Below are 27,616 nucleotides of genomic sequence, written 5' to 3'. Positions count from 1 at the left end.
TTTTAAAGAAAATTATAGCATTTTGTTAGCTATTCATGTAGAATACCACACTGAATATTAAATCTTTGAGTATATTTAAATATTTCTAAGTACTTAAGCTGTGAATTAATGGAAAACATTCTTTTGTGAGTTAGAAATCATGTGCCTACATTACTAAATTTACTTCACTCTTCATTTTTTAATGGTAGTGACTAAAAGCTTTTAATGTACAAATTGTGAAATACTGTTCGAAGATCGGAACACCAATGTGTTCTTGAAAAATTGTGCTAGGGATTCCAAAAGAGTCTCCAGTTATACTCTCCAGTTCTGAGGGAAAAGTTAAGGTGATGTACGCGTTTAGTGTGCATCTTGTTTATTGGCTTACAGAAGTTGGAACTTTTAAAAAAAAAGTAATTACATTTGTGTATTAACTAAACAAAGGGTTGTGTTTCACATTAGGATTTCAGGATTTATTTCAAATTTCAGAGTTGGGAACTACAACCCTCATTACATTCTATTTTACTGTACATCTTATGCCACTGTGTAGAAGTAAATAACGTGTGCCTTTTTGGGAGGTTTATGGTGTTCTATCAATTTTTCAATAAGGTAAGTTAACTTATTTATTATTTTGAAAGACTGTAGTTAGGCAGTGTTTCATTAAGGTACCTATGGCATTTTAGTGTGATTATTTAATTTACTTTCAGTTTTCTCAAAAAAACTTGCTCTTGGCTCCAACTGTTGCTCATACCTGTGAAATTATGAGCAATCATGAAAAATTTGCTCTAAAATATGGGGAAACTGATGCAAAGCGAAGGTAAAGTACAAATGCAAACATGGAAAACAAGGAAATTTCTTGGAAATATTTTTACCAGGTCGTTGTGTATTTCTGAATACAAGTAGTGAAGATAATCAGTAATTAGGAAAGTCACAGGAAGATAGTCTGTAATTTAGGTTATAAAGTATTTTTATGTAGATTTCTGGAAAGAGACTGGAGGAAGCAAGGACTATTTGCACAAAATCAGCCTGTGAATATATGACAGCAGTGCTAGGCTAAGATTCCTTTGAGAATGAAATACATGTTTTTTGTTTCAGTATCTTAGTTCTGCTACTACAGTATATCAGACTTGCAGTAATCAAGCATACTTTACTGCTTTGAGTATATAACCGATTTTTCACACTTATTTCATTGGAGAAAGAAGATCTAAGCTGTTTGCAGCTTTGAAAAAGTTGGAAAGGTTCACTACTGTCAGAAGCAGCACAGAGAACAGTATATGTTATTTTTCCTTTTTTAAATTTTATTTTTTAAATCCAGAAAGAAAAGATGTTGGCATTTTCTCTAATTAACCATATCAACCTAAAACCCCCTCTCTGTGTTATGTTCAGATACACATTAATAAATATATTAATATCAGTCAATCAGGGGAGTTCTAATGACTTGTTCCCCTTTTATAGATTGCTATTTAAAAATATTATTTTCTGGTACTTAATAAGTCTTTAACAATAAGAAGCTCTAGCTCTTATTTACTGAGCATTGTACATGAGAGTCCCTGTATCCCAAAGAAAACAAAACAATTTGGTACTTGAGTAATCTGGTGTCTAGAGGTATTTGATGCGATTTCCTCATACTGTAGACACCTTCATAAGTATATTATTAGTACAGAAATTTTACCTGTTATAGTTTGCAGTTTAATGATTTTCTGATAAATGAACTTGTGGCTACAGTTACTAGATGGTACTTGCTTTCTTTTTTGCTTTGTTAGTTTTCTTTTAAGGCTTTCTTCAATAGAAGCAGAGTTTTAATAGGGATTCTGTAAGGTTATAAAACTAAATAAATGATCATTGATTCATTTTATATGTTTTTCTCAGTACTTTTTGTTATTTTTTTCTGTATTAGACTTGTCCAAAATCAATACTTAAAATAGGCACTTTTCTGAACAGCCTTGAATAATTAGCTTATTACAGAGTATATTAAAGCATGTAATGTAAATGAAGGTATGCTCCATTTACCTTTACTTGCAGTGTTGTTATGGCTTGATACCACGAGAGTTTAGTGCTTTATATGATGAGCAAATGGATTCTTAACAGTATAACTCACATGCTTAGACAGTATACCCTATAACATTGTAATCTTTTGCTTGACACACAATGCATTGAAACTTCTAAAAATCTCATTAAGTATTCCTAATGTCCTATTTCAACCACTGTTAATGGACTAGGCAACCTTTAAATGTGTCTAAAATGATCTTACAATTTGATGTAAACTGTAGTGTGTTAAGCAGAAACTTTCTAAACTTGAATGTGTTGGTTAATCCAGTTGCTTCCAGCTTGAGTATATGATGTCAGTCGGATCTCTTGGCCTTTAGAAAGCTCATAGTAATACTTACCTTTTCTGAGCTGTTTAACACCCCCAATCCCCCAAGGAAAACAAACTAAAATAAACACCACCTTCCCACCCCCCACCAACCAACCTGCCTTCCCTTGCCTTCTGGAATATTTAATCTCTTTCACTAGTTAATTTTCTAACATTATTTAGAGACGTACTTTGGATGTAAGTTGAAATTATTTATCAGATGTTCTAGCAAAAATTAAGACAGAAGTCCTTAAGATTAATTTCTCATGTTTACATGGGCCTAAAAGTTGTGGCATGTTTTTAGGGTGTGAAACATCAAATCTGGAGTTTATTCTGTATGTTAGATCATGGACTTGTTCTTCTTGGTTTTGAAGTACAGACCCTTCTGGAGTGAATGTCTATCTTAACATCTTTTGCTAAATTCTGTAATATACTTTAATTAAAAGCAAAGTAGTACTCCTAGCCCTGCTCCCCCAATAACTGCCTGAATAGTTATTAAAGTGCTAATTATTACTTTTAGAAAGTAAATGGTTTTAAATAGCTAAATAATTATTAAATGTACTTTAAATGCTACGATATAAATAACTGCTGGAACAGGAAGAGGTTTTGTGGTAGCTACTAAGAGCAAGAATTTTCTTGCTCTTTTTTTCTGAACATCTTGCGCATTATGATCAGCGTTTGACCTTTTACATCTAAATAAAATAGTCTAAATTTAGACTCTAAATTTATTACTTCGGTATTGTTCCCTTTTAGCTTTTGTTTTCATGTATGAATTGTTATAGGAATTGTTTTAATTTTTGCTTCTGGATCCTATTTTGATGTCAAGACACCATGGTTTAAGATCAGCTTAAGCCTGCGCTTCTTTTCAATAGTATCATATTTCTTTCTTCATTCCATTTGTTTTTTGGTGTCAGTGTAATGTTGCTATGCTTCTTAAGAGAGTAGAGACTCTGATTCACCATGCAGGCACCAAAATGTAATTTCAAAAGGGAGTACTGGAATTTGGGAGAAAAATATATCTTCCTATTAAAAAAAAAAAAAAAAAAAAAGCAACCCCTTCAATTTCAAGATCATCTCAGAAACTAATTGTTAACATTTGCTCTGAAGTCCTCCAGCTGTTGTCAGAAAGTTACTTTTGACATGCAGTGTATGACTGAAAGCCTAGTATTCGTGATAGTTAATAAGTAAAGCTATTAATCTAGTTTATTGAGGAGTTACAGTACAGACTTGTGCAGGGTAGTTATTCATTCTTAATTAACTTCTTTCTACAGAACATGGACAATGTTGTTTATATTCACCTATCAACAAGTTAATGCTGTTGATAATAACTGGATTTACTTATTAAATGTGGCTACTCTATCTGCATGGGGATTTTGTGTGACCGTGTTTGACACTGGCTTTAGTTATAGAGCTGTATAACTTGTTTATCCTACAAATACTCCATTGTGCTCTAGAGATATGGTGTTCATTAAGATTTGTTTATTACACTTAAAAATGAATTAATTTGTTATTTGTTGGTTTCTAGCTAGTTTGAAAGATATATTAACACTGCTTTCCGTAAGTAAATATTCTGGTTTATTCAAATTTTTCTGAGGAACTATTTTGACAGATTTTTATCAAGTGTAATGTTCCCTTGTGCAACTGGGAGCTCACCTGTAATGTGATCGCTACATATGTATTAAGCTTCATATGCCAGTTCCTTCACAGAGATTTTTCTCAGAAAACTGTACATACATGCAAATATCTGGGTTTCAGAGAGAAAAGATATTCCTGTCTTTCTTGGACAATCAAGACTCAATCTATAAAGCTGCTCATGGTACAACAGCTATGCACTTAGTGCGTTCCTGTTGCTAGCTGTCTGCTTTCTCCAGTTTGTATCGTATCTACTTCCGCAGTGCTAAGTAGTGTAGTTTAGTTAAGGTGGAATATAGCTTTCTTTTTAGGGAGGTAGATATGTGAAATATGAACATTCCCTTTTTAGAGCAAACCAAACTATTTTTTTCTCTTAAATTTACCTTAGTCATGTTTGTATTTTTTTCTAACTGCTATTTCCAGTTTATATTGGGGAGTGGGGGCAGAAATTTCCTGAAGCAAAGTTTATGCTTTATGAAACCATGTTCTGCTAGAATAAATCTTGGTACTTTACTAAATTTGAACTATTATAATTGTAACTTATATTGTTCATCTCTGTTTTCTTAATTCTAGCTTATTTTAAACCTTAGTTTGTTAGTGTGAGGAGATTATGTATACTTGTAAGAATAGTTAGATCAAAGTTATTGATCAAACTGTTATAGATCAAACTGTTGCTATTACCGTTGTTATTTGATCTGAAACTAATAAATTATACTTCAGTAACTGAACAATCATATTTACATATTAGTTTCAGATACTGCCTGATGATTTAATAGCTGAGATCATTTAAGTTGAATCCTTAAATAAAACGAAACACTTTTGTCACCTTAGATCTTAAGGGGTTCAAAGTAAATGAAAGGCTAATTATTGATTAGTGATTATGTCATATCAATGTAATATGATTTTGTAAATTTTATGCAAGCAGTCCTTTTGTAGACAAGATTACTCTCCTAAAAAACTTAATGAAGATCAGGAATTATAGTTTGCACTGTCATTTTCTAATAGAAATAGTAATGGTCAGTTAAATGTCTCTGGCTCTGCACTACTTTGGATTTCTCAGTAAATTTTCATTGTGTATTTCTCTCTTCATATACATTATTCTTTAATTTCACATACATTATTTGAAATCAGTTTCATGTCTCGCGTTGCGTTCTTGCATCACATCTCTTTGTTCTGTATCCCAATACTTTTCAAAAGCTATTTATGCATGCTGTTTTGACTTTCTGCTTCCTCCTGTCTTCACCATAGCAACTAAATTCTTGGATCTTGGATCAGCCTGTATTATATCTTATATTACTTTGACCTTTGTATATTTAAAAAGGATTCCAAACTTTACTCCTCTTACATTCTTACTAGAAACAAATCTTAACATCGTATTGTAGAACTTACTAATTTGTGCTTCTCTGTAAAGCTTGTGATCTCTGCTTTTTTCATATATAGATATGCATGCTATAGTTTTAGAGACTATGAAGCTAAGAATCTTTTTTTTTTTTTTTCCCCCTCCCTCTTTATGTTGCAGTTTAGAACTGTGATTTCTGACCTGTTCCAAATATTTGGTTAAAAATCTAATGTTTAGTATGTGTTGAAAGTAATGGCTATGCAGCTTTAGGTATAGATTTTTTTTTTTTCCCCAAGTCTGCAACAGTAACAGTTTTTAAAAATTATTTTCTATTATAGTTAACTTGTGGTTTTAAATATACCCATAGAAAATTACAGAAATACTGACTTTATACTTTCTAATGAAGCAATATCATCTTAAACTAAAGTATCAATTCTTCTCAAATAAGGCTTTTATTGTGGTAGTTCTCAGAATAAAATGACAAGATATTTTGTAGATTTGTCTAACACATAAAAAAGGATTTTTTTTTTAAATAATTATACTTCTATATGAGTATAGTATCTCGTTCTTTACGTTTATACTAATAACTTTGAATATCCGTTGACAAAAGCATAGGTTATGTCTGTGAGAGTCATGTATGGTCACTCTAGATCTATGTATTGATTTAAAGTTAACTGGACCAAAAAAAATATAGTTTAAACATTGAACAGCCATGTTGTTATTTATCATTTGTAGCTTATGTGATTTTCAGAAAGTAGATGCAAGAAGGCAACTTTGTGGATCATTTTTACAGTGAGATAGCTTTAGTAAGTAGAATTACCATGTGAAGTCTCAGTGTATTCTAGATCTTATTCAAACTGAAAAATTGGACTGATATTAAGGCAAATTGTAAATGTAAAGTGCATGTCCCAGACGCTGACTAATGAATGAATGGTGTTGGTACTGATGATCAACCACAACAAAAAGATCAAGATTATAGAGCTAGAATAAGCTTGTGGATTTCTAGTCTCAATGTCCTATTTTTGCAAGTGGATAGTGTAGAGAAACATCCTTTCTCAATGTTTGGTTTGAGATGGTACTAAATATAGTTCATTTTAGAAATTGCAATGGCACAAACTGTCCCATGTTTGGGGACCTAACTTTTGAAACATTAGTCTGTCTTTTTGAGTTATAACCTAGTGTCTATTTCAAAAACTTGAAGCTTTATGAAAAGAAATACAACTAAAAGAACTGGAAAGCTTTGGAAGTAGGATTTTACAGTTCTTCAGTGTCTAATAGAGCACAGTCCTAGTTATCTACTATGTTAGTGTGAACTGTTTCATAGTAGTCATAAAAAATATTGAAGGCTCTACTTTGAAGTGGAAAACTGCTGTATAGTCTCCCACCTTTCTGTTACAGTGCAGTGTAAACACAGTTGCGTTTCTGTTCAGGTTGACTGGGCAAAAGGCATTTTGGATTCAACTGCTGAGTTTGACAAGGCAGCGGCTCCCTGTTTTCTTTCTGAGAAACAAAGGCTTAATTTTTTAAGTGGACAGAAAATATACATGTTGGAATTACTGTCCTGATTTTGCATATCAGTCAAACTTGTTCTTCTAAAGCTCCCCACCCCAGTTATAAAATGTGACATGATTAATATTTTGTTATGACACAGTATCTCTTCTTCTGTTCTTAGCCTGAATTTAGCATCAATAAGCCAAATTCTCGAAAGTGTTTTATAAAAAAGGAAATTAAATAGAGAACTTTTTCTTCAGAGGTTCATGGTCTGAACTATGAGCATCTCCATCCAGCCTAACAGAGGCAGACCAGTGTATTTGGCTGTGGGCAGAATTTAGACCACTTCCTTTCCTGGAGCTGTTCAGTATTTTGTACCTCTGTGCTAGCAGGAGAGAGAGGGAAGGGCAGGAGAAGAGCTCACAAAGAACCTTCAGTGATGATTGCATAATGTTTAGAAATCTGGATTTCTGAAGGTGGGAAACAGAAAATTCTCCAAATGAGTACATGACATTCTCCCATTCTTCTTGCATTTGATTTTGTGTAACATTGAGCCATCATGTAGAAACTTGTTTTTGTTTTTACATGTGCAGAAATTTTTCTTTCTTAGAGAAACGTTCATCCATCCAGAATGCAGATACCACATCTCTTCTTTTTTTTTTTTTTTTTGGCAGTTTTTTTTTCTAGTGTACTTTCTTGCTGAAATTCCCTCCCCAAAGTCTGTCCAGGTAAAATTGTGGTGGGTTATATGTCTTTGGATCTCTGTATGCACCTGAAGTCCAAAGGAGGGCTAATAGAGAAAATAGTTATAATAAGTAGATGGAATTTCATCTACCTTCTTTTCCATAAAACACTGTTAGCATTGACCTGTTCACAGTCCCATTTTCCAGAGTAAGAATGGGAAGTACAAGGAACTTTTTGAACTTACTCTTTCCAGAGTAAGCATTGAAGTGTGAGGATGAGATAAACAACACTTAAGTAGATAGTGAAATGTTTATAAGGGGCAAATTTGGACCAAAAAAACCCTCAAAACGAAAAAACCACACCACAAGAAAACCAACAACAACAACTCAAATGGAGATTTCTAAATCCCTTTCCATTCTTGCCTTATGTTGGTCTGGTTAAACCAAACCAGAACAGCATGCTTGCAACCCATCCATTGTGAGCGTCATAAATTCTGGTTTGGGTTGTAGAGGTCCTGGGAAGCTTCATTTGCAGATGCATCAGACCTTGTTACAAGGGAAATGGATGGTATTTAGGATGAATAAGCATTGATTGCCATATGGAGAGATCTTTATGATAATAATGTGGTTGTTGGTTGCTTCAGGCATGTTTATGCTTTTATCAGCTACTCTGTTGCTGATATCTCCAAGCATCATACTGCTTTTGAAAAAGTGGTATTTATTCTGTTAAACTCCAGGATGCTATTCCAGGTAAATGATGGTGTATGAGTAGAGCATCTCATTGCCCACAGTATGATCGCCTATATAAACAACTATTCAAGAGAGAAAGAGTACTTGTTAGTAATTTTAATTCATTGAGACATGTTATCTATGTGTACGTTTGTAACCTTTCTATTTCTGAGGATGAAAGTAAATATCATGCACCACACTTCTATGGCAAAATGCCCAATTTTGGGGAAGGACATGTAGAAAAGAACATGATGACTTACTATGCTCCTTGAGAAATGGCAGAGACAAAAATACTATGGTATACTTGTGGTCCTATGCTAGAAGCTATAACTGCATATATACGTCTGGGTAACAGATCTCAAAGAATTTCAGTTACTGACAAATAACTTTTTTTCCCCCAAAGTAATATGGGCATCATAGTATTGATGTGCTTTTTTACTTGGTGCTGCCTTTGGGCAGTGGATGCTACAGAAATCAATTCATTGATAAACAACTTGTTTTAAACTGTGCCTGAAATCTTTCTTGCCTCCTGAGGATGCTTAGTACTGGTTGTTTGATTCAGAAAAGAAAACCAGGTCTTGTGCTCTCTCTCTTTATTTTTGTTTGGTTTTAATGATACTTGTCCAACATCGTTTGGAATAGGCACATTGCTCTGTCTCCCATACTTTCATTATATATGGTCTTTCGTATTGCAGTGGGAAATTTTAATTTAAATCTGTTTTGGTTTTTTTAATAAAAAATATTTTTTTTTCTTAAATAATTACCTTCTGTATAAATTCACATCACTAGCTGTGCTGTTACTGCAGTCCCGTGTGTTAACTTATGCCAAAATGATTTTTTTTTCAGGATATAGGTTTCTAATGGACATTTAACTGCAATTTTTTTCTGCATCTGAAGCCAGACTTGCTATTGAAAATCTACTTTCCTTTTTGTAGCTCTTCTTTCATCACCAAACTTCTTTATTTTTTTTTTATCATAGTTAAAAAAAGAATCTAGTAATTTCTGCAGATATCTGTCACTTAACAATAATAAAAAGAAAACATACTTTTATCATGAAGGCAGCCTTCTAACTATGAATAATTTTAAAGAAATAATGTTTCTCTAGATATGGAGATTTTTCTGTTGCTGAAATGGAGCACTTCTATTTCAACAGCTTCCTCAGAAACTAGAGATAAACGTAGAGAAATTTATCCTCTGACTTTCAAAAAGTTGAGTTTTGGGGCAGGAAAAGGAAGAGATAATGCAGCACTGAAGCGATTCTTGGAGAAGAGACAGGGAACATTATCAGCACACAACAGTTTGTTAACAGAGATAGACATCTGAAAGATTTTTTTTTAACGTTTTTTTTTAAGAAGTGATCCTGTTAGGTTTTTTTACTATCAGTACATTATAATAACCATGAACGGGAGTAGGCGGATATGGTATTTTGTCAGAGAAAGGCAGATATATGTTGGATTTTTCCACTGATAGTTCCTTTCTTCAGTTACAGCAAATTATCTTTGGGGTTTTGGGGGAGACCAAAAGATTGGGTGATAGCTTTTATTTCTTACACTACAGAAAGAACAGTATCAAGAAAACCAAGAGCTTTCTCTTTCTTTACCTTGTTATGGAATGTAACTATACAACTATATATGTAGTTGTTCTCCTTTGTGGCTTTGGCATTGTGTACTTGATCTGCATTCTTTTGTTATATTCCTAAATGTCACACTGATTTTCTTTCAAAGGAGTACAGTAAAGTTACCATCAGAGAGTTTGTAAAGATAGTTTGTAATTTGGGAGTTGTGTAAATTATTCTTATTGTTTTATTAGCATTTAAATTAGTTCACAATGAATGGCAAAGCTAAGCTTCAGTTTATATCACATGACAATTTCTTAAATATTACATCTTCTACTGAGCTGTGAGCTCACATATTTCAGTATTTTTCATGTGATCTGGAGAAATTCCTGTCTGAGAAAGTACAATGCAGTTGGGTCAGTAAGGCCTAAAATATGTTAGGATTTCTTTAGTTGCTAATGAAATGTTGTCTTTTCAAAGCTGCTGAACAGGACAGATTACTTTTTAAACTAATTGTAATTCACTGAGGCACCCTATAATCTATAAGAAAGTTCACCTCTGCACTGTTCCTGTCCAGCTGTTGTCTCGAACAATTACCGGCAAGTTATTGTTCTGGTACAAGCCATGTCATGCTTGAAAGTGAGATGAAAAAAATTTAATGAGGGTGCATGAATGCTGGTTGATGAAGGTTAAGTAGATACAGTTACACTCTCCGCATTCTTTACTATGACTGTTAAAATTGAGGCAATGTACACTAATGAGACCACACAAACAAATGTGCTGATTGACAGCTCTTGATTTAGCAATGAAAAATGTTGGCTGACGCAATATTTTGTTTCAACCTAATATTTGGGTTGCTTGTGAACATAAGGACCTTGCATTTAACTTATACTATGGAGCATTATTTTTTTTCTTTATTCAATCATATAAATCCATTTAATTACTTTTATTAGGAACAGTGTATATCATTTTTAGTGATGATTGCAAGAGAATCGTGTCATTTAGTGGTTATAGCAAGGGAATACTGAGGAGGTTTTATATTTATTTTTTGCTGGGAATAAAGGCTTAGTACCTTTTCTGTAAGTTAATTTAAAAAAAACACAGAGGACTTTGTGTTGTAGATTTCTTTGTCCTGTATCAATGATATGCAGAAATACTGAACAGCTTTTCTACAAAATTGTAATCAAAGATACAGAGGTAGATATTTTTTTTTTTTTTAGAAGGGGTGCGTGTGTGTGTCAGATTCAGCATATGGAAAGTAAATTATGCCAAACAATTGATAAAATTTGATTTCTTCTGAGAAGATGATAATTTTTCTAAGTAAATGTGATTTAACCTCTGGACTGCCGTAGGATTGCCACTGTGCGAATATTACTTAAAAGTGAGATTAATTGCAGACTTGTAAAACAGGTAAGTTCAAGAGGAGGTGTGGAATATCGAAAAAGGATGCATTGGACTATGAGACTATTAGAGTTTCTGAAGGCCCAGTTTTGGGAATAATTGTTTATTAAATAGTCTCAATGATTTGTTGCATATGTTAAGAGAAGGCTGAACTTTGTGATGGCAGAGTTTGGACGCATTTTCAAGTTGAAGGAGGTTAGGATGTCACACGTAAGAAGCTGGATGATTAGTAGACACAGAATTAAATTTGGGAACAAAGCCAAATACTTAAGTTTGTTCGGCCAATTTTGCTGCTAGTTTTAAGTCCATCAATTCTGAAAGAACTTGTTCTAGTTAAGTGCATTTCAAGCCATCTCAAGATATTTATACTACATATATGATCTACAGAATAAGAACCATAGGACTTTTTTGTTCAAACCTTAATCTGTAACTTCGCTTGTCTGTATTTAAACAGAACTTTTGACACATAAAGAAATTTCAATATGTTCAATTCCTTGTTCACATTGCTAAATGCTACTGTATTTGTCTAACTGGTATTTAACAGCATGCTACTTAGTGCACGGTGTCTGTGTCTGATGTTGGGAGGAAGTAGGTGTGTGTCTGTGGGAAATACAGAGCTGAATAGGAAGAGCAACTACTAACCTTTATGTTAAAGTTTTGTAGCAGTCATTAAAATGTTTCTTACTGTCTTTGTGTAGCCTTGCTAGCATCCTTGTAGCATGTACCTCTGTCACAAGAAAGCAAAAAAACCTGGTAATAAATTATCTGAGAAAGGAGCTGTCTGAAATAAACTAACACCTGTCCAGTCCATTCAAATGCATTTGATATTGTATTAAGAGCGTAGCATAGAACTTGCCTTTCCTTGTGGTCAGGGTATCAGAGCCTAAACTAAGAGATGCTTATGCCCAAAATTTAACAGTGTGAACACACACTTTAGTTTAGCACTAGAATCTGTGATTTTTTGCTTGGGTTTGCATACATGTATGTATGTATCAGTTGTTTACAAAAAAAAAAAAAAAAAAAAAAAGGAAAAAAGGTAAGGGAAGAAGAGCAGAACAAATCCTGGATTTCACAGAATTGTTTGCAGTATGGAAGCATTGTTGTTAATATGTTTACAAGTCACGCTTTGTAATGTGACTCTGTTCTACTATCCCAGACTCAAGGTAGATTAAATCACAGATGCATAGAAGCTGCTGGCATCATCAGGGGAAGAGATTAAATGGATTTGAAATCTTTAATTAAGAAAAAGCAAAGATCATGTTGTAGAGCTAAGATGTTTTCTTATTCTTTTAAAGAGCATTAGAAGGGGAAAAGAACTGTTTAAACCAAGAGAAATAGGTATAAACTAGTCATGAATAAATTTAAACTGCAGATTGATTCCAGTCAACTAGTTCAGAGAGGTTCAGGCATGCTTATCTTGTGAATGCATCTTTAAGAGCTCAGTATTCTGCAAGAAGACTTAACAAAAATGTGAAAAATGCATGTGCTGTGCTTTCATATAGCAGTGACCTGGTCTTTGGACCATGAGAGTTCCTATTTACATTTAATAGATGACGCTATAGTTAGTATTACTGTTGCAAAAGATTACAAGTAAGGGATAGATGTGCTTTTCTTCATCTTCTCTCACCTGTTCCCGTACACCACATAATGTAAATGTTCATAAGCAGCAGGTGCAACGGTAGTGTGTGAGGAATAGGTTGGGTTGCAGATTGCAGGATCAGAAATCCTCAGTGACATGACTGTTTCTTGGCTTGACTCCCAGACTTCCTAGCTTCCAGAGGTTGTAACAATGAGTAAGCAGTCTTCCTCTGTGGGTTCAAACCCATGCATTTGACCTGCAAGTCCGCTGCTGCTTTCAGGTTGCCATTCAGCGTAATACTGTCATCTTGGAGATCTAGAGATACTGCGCTGCCTGGTTATGTACTGGTGTCTGATGTCTTAGGTTGGTAGAAGTCACCTGTCCAAATCTCCAGGCATACTTCAGGGTACTTCAGGTGCTTTGAGATACTTCAAAGACTGGTGTGAGGAAGTGCTGTTTATTATCTCTGATGTCCTTGGTCTCCCGCTGCCTGTGTAACTTGGCAGTTTGCTGCTGACTGTGGCTTCCTCATTCAGTTTCATTCAGGATATGCCACCTCTTCCCTAGTAGTCCCAGTTTGCTGTTCTTTGCCTTTCAGTTTGGAGTCCCATGTGCTACTGTTTCTTCACACAAATTAATGATCAGTCCTATGTCAGGTTAGTACTGCCCCTGGCTTTTTGCTAAGTGAGGCACTGACAGTGCTACGAGGTGACAGTGGTAGCTTAGTAAGTTTTTGTCCCTGTTATCTCAGATCATTCATTCCTGCCCTTGCATTCCCCCCTCGCTTTTGCTGCCATGTCCTGGTTTTTTGTGCGGTCACTTGATGAATTAGATTGAAAGCCCGATCCAGTGTTTGCCTGCTGGAAAGATCTTGAGTTGTTTTAAGTTGAGATCAGAGGTTAATAAAAGAATTAAAAATAACATCAGAACACATAGACTACCCTTTGAAAAATCCGTGTTCAGCGAAAGTACTTACAAAAACGTACTATATAGTGCAATACGTGTTGCATGATGAAATCACTTTTATGTAATAACTGGTATAAATTGTCTTTTTTGTGAGTACCTTGAGGTATTGTTCATCTATAAGGATAAGTAGTGGAACACTGATTTTGAGAGCTGAGTGCTGGTAAGACTATATAACACTGCATCAATTTATGAAGCGAAATTAAAACCATAGTTTAAAGGAAGGAGATGAGATTTTAATGCAATCATTTTTCTGTCAGAAGTATGTCTTCAACTTAGCTGTAGATATAGATGTTGCTTGTTAACTTTAAATCTTACAACAATAAAGATCAAATCAATTATGAAAAATGTTTACCTTACTAAGGTGTTACAGTGTACCATTCTGAGAGAAACAACGCTTAAGTAAAAACAACTATTTAGTTGAAAATGTGTAACTTTTGTTTATAATTTAATGTGGTAGCCAATTTTGTGAATTTTTGTGCCATATTTCAGTGATAGGTGAATCTGGCGCTGCTAGATGTGAGGGGGGTTGTCCAATTCTTTTTCTTGTTTCACACGAGTGTTTACGTGGCTCTCCAGTGAACTGGGGCAAGGAACTTGCACAGCTGAAAACTAACTTCTGGCGTTCACTACACAGATAAATGTCTGCTGGTCATTGTAAAGTGTCAGGAAAAAGAGTGGAGCATCCTCTTTCAGATGCAGTGCCCGCTTCTGCTCAACTGGGATCACAGGATAGCGCTCTGTGAGCAACTGAGCAGATATGTCAGTTCGTTGATGCTGAAGGGAAGAGGCCTCACTGATGTCTTCTACCCTGCTCCTGGTTACATGATCTGCCCCACTCTGGTGCTTGTTAGATTACTCGACAAGCTGATCAAACTTGCTGCTTTGGTAGAAAACTATCTGCTATTTTGGTTTTTTGCTTCGTAAGTTTTCTGCCATTTTAGTGAGTTAAAGACATTTTTGAAGCAGCCTGATTATTGTGCTGGCTTTTTCAGAAATGGTAGGAATATGCAGCCAAGAGAGAAGTTGATTGTGTTGAGGGGAGGAATGCACTTCCGTCTATTACCAGCAGTGCTCTGCTATGTCTGCGTACTGTGATTTGTGGAATCACAGAATGATAGAATAGTTTGGGTTGGAGGGGACCTTTAAGGGTCATGTAGTCCAACCCCCCTGCAATGAGCAGGGACACCTTCAACTAGATCATGTTACTCAGAGTGCCATCCAGCCTGTCCTTGAATGTTTCCAGGGATGGGGCATCGACCACCTCTCTGGGCGGCCTGTTCTAGTGTTTCACCACCCTCATTGTGAAAAATTTCTTCCTTATATCTAGTCTAAATCTACCTTCCTTTAGTTTAAAACCATTACCCCTAGTCCTGTTGCAACAGGCCCTACTAAAAAGTCTGTCCCCATCTTTCTTACAAGCCCCCTTTGTATACTGAAAGGCCTCAATAAGGTCTCCCCAGAACCTTCTCTTCTCCAGGCTGAACAATGCCAACTCTCTCAGCCTGTCTTCATAGGAGAGGTGCTCCAGCCCTCTGACCGTTTTTGAAGCCCTTCTCTGGACCTGCTCCAACAGGTTCATGTCTTTCCTGTGCTGACCCCAGAGCTGAACGCAGTACTCCAGGTGGGTTCTCACCTCCCTCGACTTGCTGGCCACGCTTCTTTTGATGCAGACCAAGAGACCATTGGCGATTTCTCAGGGGGTCCTATTGACTATTGAACAGCCTCAAGTTTGCTTTCCTAAAATTCAGGGTCCTGACTTTACTCTTTGCCTGACCCATATCCATCAGGACCATGAACTCCATCAGTGCATGATCCCGGCAGCCTAGGCTGCCTCTAGTCTTGATGTCACTGATTAGCTCACTTGTGTTGGTGACCATCAGGTCCAGTATTGCAGTCCCTCTGGTAGGGCTGTCTATTACCTGGCTTAAGAAGTTATCCTCAATGTGTTCCAACAGTCTCCTGGATTGCTTGTGCCAGTGCTACTTTTCCAGCAGATGTTGGAGTGGCTGAAGTCCCCTAGCAGGATGAAGCTGGTTCAGTGTTTCATTTCATGATCTGTGTAGTTTTCTTATTTTTGAGCATTAGTTTGTACTATTTTTTTTTCTGATATGTAGACACTTATACATTTGATGTAAATACTTATTTTTAACTAAATAGGTGGGAAAATTTACAGGAGTCAAAGGAAGAATAGTTTAGAACAAAGAAATTTGTGTGTTAAGATAGCATTTTCTTTCTTAATGTCTGATGGCCCAAGTATTTGAATTTAAAGTGAGACATACTTAGCATGGATTAGATAGGAAAACAGTCTGTCTTTCATAGTGTAAAACTTGGGTTTATATATTTTAACCAAAGGACTTTTTAGTTGTAGTACACTGAACAGAGTATTTCACTTCGGTTATATAAAATATGCTCTTCACTGGCAAACTCTTAAATCTCAAAACAGATGCTGTCTTTCAGCTTTGTTTGTCAGAGATTGCTATCTGAACAATAAATGTATTCCATATTTATAAAAAAGTATTTCAACTGTAAATGTATAGTGAGCTTCATAGAATCTTAGAATAGTTTGGTTGGAAAGGAACCTTAAAGGTCATCTAGTTCCAACCCCCCTGCCACATGAAAGGACACCTTCCACCAGACCAGGTTGCTCAAAGCCCCATCCAACCTGGCCTTGAACGTTTGTAGGGGTGGGACATCCACAGCTTCTCTGGGCAAACCTATTCCAGTGCCTCACACCCTGACAGTGAGGAATTTCTTCCTAATATCTAATCTAAATCTTCCCTCTTCCAGTTTAACGTATTTGACATATACTACATAAAACCTATAAGCAGCAGAAGCCACATCTTGGAGTGTCTCTTTTTCGTTCAGATTTTACTTAAGAGTATATGCTTGTATTTAAATTCCAAGGACTTCAGTATGTTTCAAATGCTGTTCTAATTCTTACTGCTTTGCTGAGTTAGAGCTAAGGTGTTAAAATTTTCATACTAGTGAATTTTGAGCATGGATAAAGACTTAATAAAAACGTAATACAAAAGTATGATTTGCTGCTGCTTATCTGTCTTCCAAAGAAAAAAAAAAAGTAAGTTTGAATAACACCCCTCTTTCCTGCTTCCAAATGACAAAGCTTAGAATTATTTCTGTTTGTCCAATAGTGAAGATTCCTCCAAACTGGTCTTCGGGGGGAGCAGGGTGTTGGAGGATGAATCACAACTTGTGTGGTTAGTAGAGAAAGTTTTGGAATATGTCAATAAAGTGGACAGTAACAGATTGCTAAGACCAGCTGGTATTCACCCCAGACTTCTAGGGGAACTGAAGGATGAAACAGCTAAGCTGTGAACTGTGCTATGTAAACTATTATTTGAACTTATGCCGGCATCAGAGGAAAGGAAGCAAGGTGATAAATGTGATGACAATTTTTAAAAAGGTTTCTAGGGTTTGAGGAACTATGATTAGCAAAGTTGATACCCATGGTGGACATATTGTAGATAAACATTAATAAAGGATTGAATTAGTTAACAATTTAATAAATTACAGATATACTGGCAAAATCTTTTCAATCTCAGTAATGGTTGAAAGCAAACAGGATTTTGGGAACTGTTAAGAAAGGAAAACAATATAATAACGAATAAAAATGTCACTGTACAAGTTCAAGCTGTGCCCGCACTGGAATGTTCCGCAGCTGACAGGAACCAGATTCAGGAATTGGATGGATTGGGATCGGAGGCGGGAGAACCAGCAGGGTCCTACGGGGATGCCGTCCACAAGAGAAGAGACCGAGACCCTTGTGACCCCTTAGCTGTATACTGAGTATGACATGTATGGATGGAACACCTTGTTGGTCAGGTTTTGGTCACCTGTCCCATCCACCCTTTTCTGCAGGTGTGACCCGTTTATGACTTTTCACTTCTTTAAAGCAAAAGAGCCAGCAGTGACCTGGTTCTCATAGGAATAAGTATAAAATTGGGCCTTTCTGCATACCAATCCCACTGTTACTTCAGGAGCAACTGTAAACATCAAGCCATATCAAGTCTGAAAGCAGAGACTGTCTGAAAAACAGGTAACTGTACTTTCAGAAACTGCAGTTACTTAGAAGAAACTTAACTGAAAGAAAAAATGCTGAAAGGAGAAATAGTCCTGGTTTAGCCAAACCAAGAAAAAGTATCAGTATATTACACTTATAAATACAATTACTTTCCAACTATCGTACATCATATATATGCTTCAGTTGTTTTGTCATGCAGATTATATAATTATTCAAGTTTAATAGGATGGGTATTTTGTGGTAAATTAAAATATTTTAAAAATAGACTGATTCATAGAGAAGCTTTGTGAGAAAGTATCTATAAAGTCAGTCACTGGATATATTTAATAGCTGATTATAGACGCATGTTCTTCTGAGTTACCTTACCATAACCTGTCAGAGATAAAATGCCTTATTAGATTTGTACTTTTGCTGTTATCATTGATGCAATTTCTTATGTACCCTTGAGAAATTATTTGTGATAAAATCCTCTGTTTTGGATGAGTTATCATGAAGCATGACTGAGTTATCACGATGTATGCATGAATTGCGCCAATTCAACAGCAGCATTGTCAATATAGGAATAACAGTGCATGTGTGCATGACTGAACAGATGTTTGAGGGAGGTAAGAAGTGACAATCTCTTACAAACTACTCAGAAAACAAATGGTAAAACTGAAGAAATATTCACTATTGCAGTAACTACCATTCCAAAGATATGAGTTACCAATGACTAAAAATTTGTAAAAACGACAGAGGCCTGAATAAAAAGGAACTTAGAATACATCGGCACCTTTGCATTAGATTTTCTGCATACCTGTGGTAGTGAACGTGAAGAAGAATTGCAAGTATTCATACTCAAGGAGTTTGCAATCCAACTTGATGTAAAGTAATGGAAACATTTTCAGTTTCAAAGCTGACAAGTAAAACTGTGAAGTGTTATTTATATTCCTACCATAGTTAATAGCTTCATACTGATTTTTCAAGTTTTGGATATATGTAGATGTAAAGTAAGATGGAGTGTGAAAGCTTTTTCATAGTACTTGAAGTATAGTCTGTACCCCATAAAAGGGCTGGACTAGATTATTAAGAGTGATGAACAGTCTCTGAGACTAACATTTGTGTTGATAAAACCTTAGGTTGCTCTGTTTGGAAGGAAGGACCTTTACCAACTTCCTGACCTTTCAGAATTCAGACCTTCTTCCTATTGCTGTGGGCTGTTCCAGTATCCTCATTTTATCCTCATTTTTATAAAAAAAAGCAAATAAATGTCTTCAATGATATTGCAGAATGATTTAGACCTAGTTCATAATTTCTTTGCTATTTTGAAGCAGATTATCACAAGGAACTGTGCTGGTGAACCTTGCAACTCAGCGTGCAATGTACAAATGGAGCTGATTGCACCTGTGTAGCATTACAGCCTAGGAAGTAGGCTTGTCAGTGTCCTTTTTTTGTAGACTAAATTTTCTTTGGTTTATTGCATGTCATATTGTCAGACAGTAGTTGTGGAGCTGTTAAAACAATTCAAGTCTTCAAAAGGCTGTCTTCTGTCAGCCAGAAGACATATATTCTTTGTCAGGCCTTTGATTTCAATACTGGTGAGGCCACACCTGGAGTACTGTGTCCAGCCTGAGGCTACCCAGTAGAAGAGAAACATGGACATACCGGGGAAAGCCCAACAAAGGGTCATGAAGATGATGAAATGACTGGACCATCTCTCCTATTGAGGAAAGACTGAGAGAGCTGGGACTGTTTAACATGGAGAAGAGAAGGCTTGGGAGGATCTCAGGAATTTATTTAAATACCCAAAGGAAGAGAGCAAAGAGGACAGAGCCAGGCACTTTTCAGTGGTGCCCAGTGACAGGACCAGAGGCAATGGGCACAAACTGAATCACAGGAGATCCCTGCTGACCATCACAAAACACTTTTTTTTACTGTGAGGGTGACTGAGCACTGACACAGGTTGCCCGCAGAGGTTGTGGACTCTCCCTCCAGCCTTGGAAATATTCAAAAGCCGCCTGAACACAGTCTTAAGCACCTGGCTCTAGGCGGCCCTGCTTGAGTAGGGGAATTGGACCAGATGACATCCAGAGGTCTTCTCCAACCTCAAAAGTTCTGTGATTTATAGAAAGCTGTTCCACTTTTTTTGCTTTGAATAACTAAGAACTTTTTCAGCAGTTGTTATTTAGCTACAGCCTCATTTTCTATTGAAGATATATTCCTTTGATTCCAGATAACTTTTTGGACATAAAGAATGCAGGTCTTTCAGTTGAATATCCTACTGTATGGGGCACAAGCTATCATGTACTTCTAAGAGTTAGACTTCTAAACAGATGAGGTAGGCATCTACTTTCATAATGAGACCCAGTATGAGGACATCCTTTGAGTCCATGAGCCCAGGTTTGTTCTTCCATTTTTCAGTGAAGTCAGGGTGCAAGATGACTGTTGTCTTAGCTAAGACAGTGAGAAAGGTGCAAAGTCTTACATAATTTTCTGTACACTCTGTTACTAATGACAAAATAGCTCCATTGAGTGTTATGTAAATTTGTGTGTAATGTAGTTTTCAAGTTTCATCTGAACTAGGAATTCAGACTTTTAAAAATAATTATTCAGATCTGCATGTTCCTTTTGAAGCCTGTATTTCAAGAGTATTTTGAACCGTATTGCAAGGGTATTATTCAGTCGAATGATGTATTTTAGGAGATTTTTTTTTTCTTTAGTATACAAATGCACAGATATGATTTTTCTTACACAAAGATTATGGGTAGCAGATTATATCAAGACCTGTGGCAGAAATGGAAAAATGGATAGCAATTTGTGAATGTGGATTATTTCAGTGGCACCTACCAAGAAAGTAATTGTTTTGGAGATCAGCAGAGTAGCTACGTAGGATTCAATCCACATTTTTGTGAAATGCTGTCCTGTAAGCTTCCAACTGTGATGTTATATTTGCAAAACAATTCTGTTGCCACTCCCTTCAGGACTAATTTCAGTCAGGTCATTGCCACAAACGGAGGTAGTTGACTACAGTTGAACGTGTAGGTGAATGCATGTTTGAAGGAGACGGTAAAAACAATCTTTCTAATATCTAAAACTCCTTTGAGATATTTGTCCATCTGTACACTGGCAATCACATCTGTTAATTTTGGAGTCATGTTAATAAAGATGTGGGATTGTGGAGATAAGAGGAACTGTGAAGGGTGGGAGATGAATTCTGTGTGTTTCAAAGTGCTCCAGCACTTTGTTTCTCAGCCTGAGAGGGCAGAGCAGTTGAAGCATCAGATGAGGTACTATGGACTAAAAATCATCCAGTTCAAATGCTGGGGCCATGTGTATACATCCCAGTATGATAGATGTAGCATATAGACAGAACTTGAAAGGATGTATGGTTCTGCATAGTTGCATAGTACCTGAAATAAGACATATGATTTTGAAGAAGTGAATGTTTTAATATGATGGTCTAACTTCTGGAGCCGTGAGAGCTGTCCATGCATTTTGAGATCCCCTGGTTTGATTCTTCTCTCATTAGCACAACGGCATCTTACATCTCTTTCCATTGATAGTCACCTCCTTTCTGCAGCAGTGGAAACTCTCACTGGGCTGCTTTCCATTTTCCCAGTGTAAGCAGATGTTTCCCATTTTCTATCTTCTCTATACTTTCCTCCCTGCTCCAGTGCCCTCCTCAAATAAAAATTTAATTTCTTTTTTTTGTTTGTTTCCTGTTTGTTTAGATATTTACTTCATCTGTTCAGATATTTCTATTAATTTTTTCTTTTTTTCCCCCAGTGAATTTTTTATCTTTTTTTTTTTCTTGTTAGAAATAGATAATAGTTTTGCCTCTTTTTTGCATGTATGTTTTTTTTTGTTTTTCCTCCATTCTAAGTTAATAAGCAAGTGAGGTAAAAATTTCTAGAGGCAGTAGGAGGTATCAGAATTTTCATTGGAAAGTACAACATTTCCAATAGGGAATACAAGTAATATGTATCCTCTGCTTCTTATTGCTGCCAACTACATAAGGATGTGACCTGAATTCTCCTGAAGAAGTATCACGTAAGTTTGCGGTAATTTAGTTTGTTGCATAGTTGTATAACTCTGCATACAAGTCCTACATAAGTTCCTAGAGTAAATACGTTCTATGCTTATATGTTTTTCCTTAGGGTTGCGATACCTTAAGTATTGATGTAACATTGTGCGTAACCCCCTCTTGGGTGAAAATTCCAGAGGGAGTTAGTCAGTTCATTTGCAGCATTGTTTCTTGATTTGAAAACCGGGAGTTAAAATAGTGCCTTTTTAGCTGCTGATTTTTTGTATGTTTGTGTATCCTTGTGTTATCTCTGTTACAAGACTTGTAATGCATAAATACTGCTTTCTATTGCTGGAAAAGGCAAACATATTTGTATGTTCTATTTCAGCCCCTATTAGTATCCAGTTCAAGACTGTCAGGGCAAGTTTAAGTAAATTAATAAATTCAGATAATTTCACTTTTTTATTGCAACTATTAAGGAAATTATTTTGTTTCCTGTAAAATGAGGATTTGCAAAGTTCTAAGGTAGCCATAAAGCACTACTGTTTCATTATGATTCAGATGAGTACGGCATGAAAATGGCATGGAACCTGTGCTACAGAGATGTCCAGGTCTTCTAGTGGAATCTGTAATTCTAGCATTGATAAGACAGGCAACTCAAAATGATGCTTTTTAAGAATGGCTGTTTTCAGCATGTAGCCTTTAAGAAATTTGAGAGTTCTGTTAAGATGTGTAACTGCAGGAGAAAACAATTGTGTGATCCTGAGATCCGTAGCCCCTGACATGCCCTTCTGAGTTCAATAAGGCTTCTTCTTAAAGCATAACCAGAAAAAAGTGAAGCTTTAGTGGTAACCTCCTTTTTATCCAGTAGCTCAAATGTCATTCTGTTCCTTTTGAACATGGGGTATTGAGTTCTCACATTGGTGGTTAAAACCTGCTTCTTTTGCTTTCACATGCTTAGTAAGCAGTGTGTGTTGTTTTTTCCTGGGACAAGAGAATGCTAACCTTTCTGTTAAATCTGTACTAAAAGAAATTCAAGGCCAACTGGTTGTGGTGGGTAGGGTGGGGAGAAAGAAAAAAGAGGGGGATTGTGGCTTTGTAACCCACTTGCCAGGACCCTGGATATTAGTCATTCTTCCAAGGACTGCTTTATGTCTTAGCTCAGTAATTACAAAATTTCCAACAATGTTAATGTAAGTTTATACAGTCACTTTGTCTTTGTGGTGTTTTATAATAAAGTGATTACACAACATATTTAAAAATACATCTTTTTGGAGGGGATAAGGAAAATATGTATATACTCGTTTATATTCTAAGGTAATGTTACTTTTTTAATGAACCAGTGGTCTTTCATGATTTTGGTGCCTATATTTAGACAAAAGCAGTCACAAAAATACTTAAATTTTGGGTTTGTTCTTTATTGCTCAATGTTAAGACATACTGACATATCTTCTTCAAGATTTTTTATTGTTAAAATCCAATTCGGAATGCGAACCTGGCTAGGCTGGCTGAAGTATTTTGCATGATATATTAAATGTGACTTTCATGACCTCAGACCATTCATACAATTAACATTAGCGTCTTTATTCAGTTTCTATGTATTTAAAAAAAAAAATCTTGTTCTAGAAGGCTAACATACTGACAAATTTGACTGAAGAGCAAAAATTTTGTGAATACAAGCAATAAATGCAAAACCTCTCTAATTTTCTGTCTGTGTATTCTGTGATATGTTCTTTTCTTTGTGAATTGACTATGCTTGATAGCAAAGATGTTTTCTGAATTTGTTAATGTTTTCCCTAAATATTAAGGGTTAACAGTGAGTGTATTTGTGTTTACTTTGACAGTAAAAAAAGAGGAGGAAGATTTTGAAGAAAAGAAATCCATTAAGAAACGAATCAAAGAATTAAAAGTTTTGGACCCAAAGATTGCACAGAATCTGTGTAAGTAGATTCCATTTTTATGACAAAGTAATGTTGTAGAAATGTTCCATAAAAATGTCTTCCTCTCTTATCTGACTGCCTGGTAACCACTTTTTGTTTAAAGTGTGTGAGAATATGTGCATATTGATGTTAAGCCCAGTCGTGTGAGTTTATACAACTGAAACATGTTTAAAAAGACCCCGAAAACAGTTAAAGGTTATCCCTTTTTTTAAGACTGAGATTATTCTCGTCTGTCTATATTGAAGTAGAAACATACAGCTATATGTCTAATTATCTATCTATGTTTTCAACATATTCATCAAGGAATACAAGGAGTGAAATAGGAGATTATTGGATTATGGTGAATGAATAAGCAGTGTTTATAAGAGCATTTTGGTTTTTAGCTGTTTATATGGTTTTGGTTTCTCATGGTGCTTTTTTAAGAGAAAGCTCTGACAAGACAATTGAAGAAAGAAGTGTAATTGTCACCTCAGCACAAAATACTGTAACAGCAATGATTATCCGGCAAAGTAGACTTGTCACTGGCTTCTTATGGACATATTCTGTGATGCTGGATGTTGTTCATAACAAATGGATGGAGAAGACTGGAATTGTAGGAGAACAGTAATTAAAAATACATTTAAAATTGTTATCTCTGATCTGTCTTACTTTACACAGTGTTTGTTAACCTCTAGATGCTATAACTTGTTTAATTGGTGGTGTTTTAGTAGCAAAAATATTGCTGTTGTCTTACTTTCTTAATTTTGTATTGAATCTTTGGTTTAGCAATTTTCCTTGGCTCTTTCCGAGTGCCTTATGAGGAAATCAAAATGATGATATTGGAAGTAGATGAAAATCAGCTGTCAGAGTCCATGATTCAGGTAAGGAAACGACACTTTAAATCCCAATATTTCAGGGTAAGCTTCTCATTAAATAGAAACCTAAAAAAGCTAGAAAGCCTCTTAACATAAACTTTTTATTAATAAATCACTGCAAGAATCTTTTTTTTTTTTCTGTGAACTGTATTTTTTTTATATTTGTAATGCTAATTTTTTAATGAAAGCAGCTGAATTTATATTCTGTATTTTCTGCATTCATATTGTCCACACCTAAATTGAGATTTTTCTTTGGTATATATTCAAACAGCATACAATATTATGTTTCTTCCCTAGTTACTAATTTTTTCTTCAATTTGTTTCTACCTCTGTTTCATCTGCGCAAATCTGTTGTTCTGGTCAAAAACTAGATGGAAAAAGGTTTGGGGTTTTTTTGGGTTTTTGGGTTTGTTGGGCTTTTTTTGGGTTTTTTTGGGCTTTTTTTGTTTTTTTGATTTGCAAAGATGTGTCTTTAGACCAAGATTGTCTGTCTTTTGGACAGAACTCTTACATACTGTGATGAACTTCAAATTATTGCTATTATGGCTCATAAATATCAAATCATAATTATTACCAATCTACTAGCACTGTTGCATAGGTTTCAATTACAGAGGAGTTAGACAGCAGACCTCTACAGCGTACCTGAAAGTGTATTAGAGACAAGGGTACCAGTCCCTACTGAAACATCCAAGAAAGATAAGGTTAGATTTGTTTAGAACCATACACTTTTTACAGTTGATTAGTGGAGACATAAATACAGGTAACAGAGAGAGTCATAAAATTTGTTGTAACATTTAAGGCTCTTTGAGATTCAAATGTGTGAGTCATGCTGCAACACGCATGTATTCATTTGTATTCAAAGGTCAAAACAAAGCAAATTTATATTTGTGCACTTTGCTTGCAAAATGAATTTCCACCATATTTGAATGTCAAAATAAAGTCCTACTGAGGAGGCTGTACAATGTTCAGTGTGCCCCTTTTTTTCCTGCATGCAGTTTGGCCCTTGCTTCTTGTGACTTGGATCTCAAAGATTTTTAAACTCCATTGAGCTGTTTGGACTTCACTTTCCTTTCTTCATTGAAGAATGAGGTGTTTCTCTGAAGAAATATTTGAAGTTACAAACATGAGCTGTCATATCCAATGACAGTATATATAATCATTGTATAGTTCTCTTTGTTTTGTTCAATGAGGCAATTAATATTGGCACTGAAACTATAACTTTAAGGTTATTAGGATGAACAGAGCAGTTTACACCTCTAAATTGTTTGCTTATTCTAGTTTGCACTTACATCACTCTTCATTTTCAAGGTTTTCTTCATGTTCAAAACAAGCATGATGTATATCTTTATTTTATTTTATTTGGAATAATAGTAGAAAGTCTCTAAAATAGCATGAAAAACTGAGAGGCGGAATATGCTATGCTGTTACGTTCAGCTTGAATTTTGTCTCAGATACTCCATGCTTGCTCTGAAACTGGCTCTCATGCTATGTAACCTTAGCACTGTTTTTCAATGGTGAAAATTTAGCTTGTTAGTGAAATCAGGTCCTTGACAATATAATGAAGCAACCTGTATATACTAAATAGAAATTATGAAAAAATAGCATCTTGATAATTTCTATACGTATTATTTAAAGAAGACAAAACATTTCTTTTTCCATCTAGGCTTTGGGGAAAAAGACAATCAAACCATTAGTGGGTATTTAATTAATGGCATACTTTTATGTGAACACTTGGTAAATATTCCATCAGTTGCAATAAGCTAAGAAGAAAAACTTACTTTCATTGAGGATTGTTTACTTTTTTTTTGCTTTTAAAATTCTTCTGTGGACTATTATTTCCATTTCAATGGTATATACTTTGGGATAAAGAATGCCTGCTTTTCTGTATATTTGAAACAGCTACTACAACCTAGCCCCACTTTATTCTCTAAGCAATAGGCATGGTTAGCAATAATAGGAGATACTTTTTTGACACTGTGCTGATAATCTTGTGGCTCTTTTAATTGGTATTAACAGTACAGTATATTGAAAGTCAGTGTATCCAGTAACCTCTCTATAGTTCTTGGCATCAAAATTGGGTCTAAAGTATTTTTAACAGCGTTTGAGTCTTTTTGTGTTTGCTTTTGAAGGGGAGGGAATAATTTTATTTAAGAAAAGGATAAGAGAAGTTCAAGAGCCAAATGTGAGGTGAAGAATAATGTCCTACAAGAGGACAGTGAATTAGGAGCTGCTGTGACTGAGTGAAAGTCAGTGTAGTGGAATACAAGTGATAATGCTCACAGTATCCTGTATAAACACAGTCATGTATGAAAAAACACATAGTGTTAGAGGATGGCAGGTCCCACATTGGATGTTTTTTTAAAGGATATAAATGATTCAAGAGTATAGATTGCATTTTTTGGCAAAGTGACTAAAAACTTGCAGACCTAAATCAAATAGAAAATTCAGTAGAACTTAAGCTCCAAATTTGGTTTGCAAATTTGGATGTAATCATTTTTATCAAATGGTTTCATCCATGTTTCTTGTTTCTGGGTAAAACAACCTTGTAATAACTTTGAAAAGGGGACCATCTGAGTTTAAATTCGAAAGAGCACTTAAGACACTCATCTTCCTTTGTAAGTGGTGGAATAATGTGCCTCATTGCTTCAAAAATTTGTTATCCACCTTCATGTATGCTTAGGTTACTAAATAAATTTAACTATCCAGCTGTATATCTTTATTTCTGCCTTTAAAAACCTTAAGTATGGATTATGGCCATGCTATGAAAATGTAGTCCTGTGTATTTCATGATTCTGAGAAGAGCAAAAGCATACATAGGTTTGCAAGCATATGGCTATTTTTACTTATTTACGTATGATACCTTAGATATTATGGTACTTCTCCTTTCTAGAATTTTCTTGCCTTCATCAGGTTTTTTTGTTTTTGTCTAACTTTGAATATTGTTCAGTGTATCCTAATGTCACAGTTTCTGAAGTTGGATATTTGTCCTTAATCCTACTCTTGTTATGCTTAACAATTAAAGTGTATCCCACTCGCCCCTGCCTCTCTTTCTTCCTCCCTCCCTCTCTGCCCCCCC

At 35.4% G+C, this 27,616-nt stretch overlaps 1 protein-coding gene across 1 annotated transcript in view; it reads left to right on the top strand.

Annotated features, from left to right (window-relative positions):
* The window catches only part of DIAPH3 (diaphanous-related formin 3), a gene marked incomplete at both ends in the record, with an annotated part of 66,282 nt that overhangs the window by 18,042 nt on the left and 20,624 nt on the right, over positions 1 to 27,616 (top strand). Inside the window, 2 exons of the mRNA XM_009705513.1 lie at positions 23,591 to 23,686; positions 24,452 to 24,546. Coding sequence (XP_009703815.1) covers positions 23,591 to 23,686; positions 24,452 to 24,546 — 191 coding nt within the window. The remainder of the gene's footprint in view (positions 1 to 23,590; positions 23,687 to 24,451; positions 24,547 to 27,616) is intronic.

Source organism: Cariama cristata, unplaced genomic scaffold, assembly GCF_000690535.1.
Source record: "Cariama cristata isolate BGI_N322 unplaced genomic scaffold, ASM69053v1 scaffold2418, whole genome shotgun sequence".
NCBI lineage: Eukaryota > Metazoa > Chordata > Aves > Cariamiformes > Cariamidae > Cariama > Cariama cristata.
The sequence above is the reverse complement of the archived record's forward strand: the minus strand, read 5'-3'. Positions and strand labels throughout refer to the sequence as shown.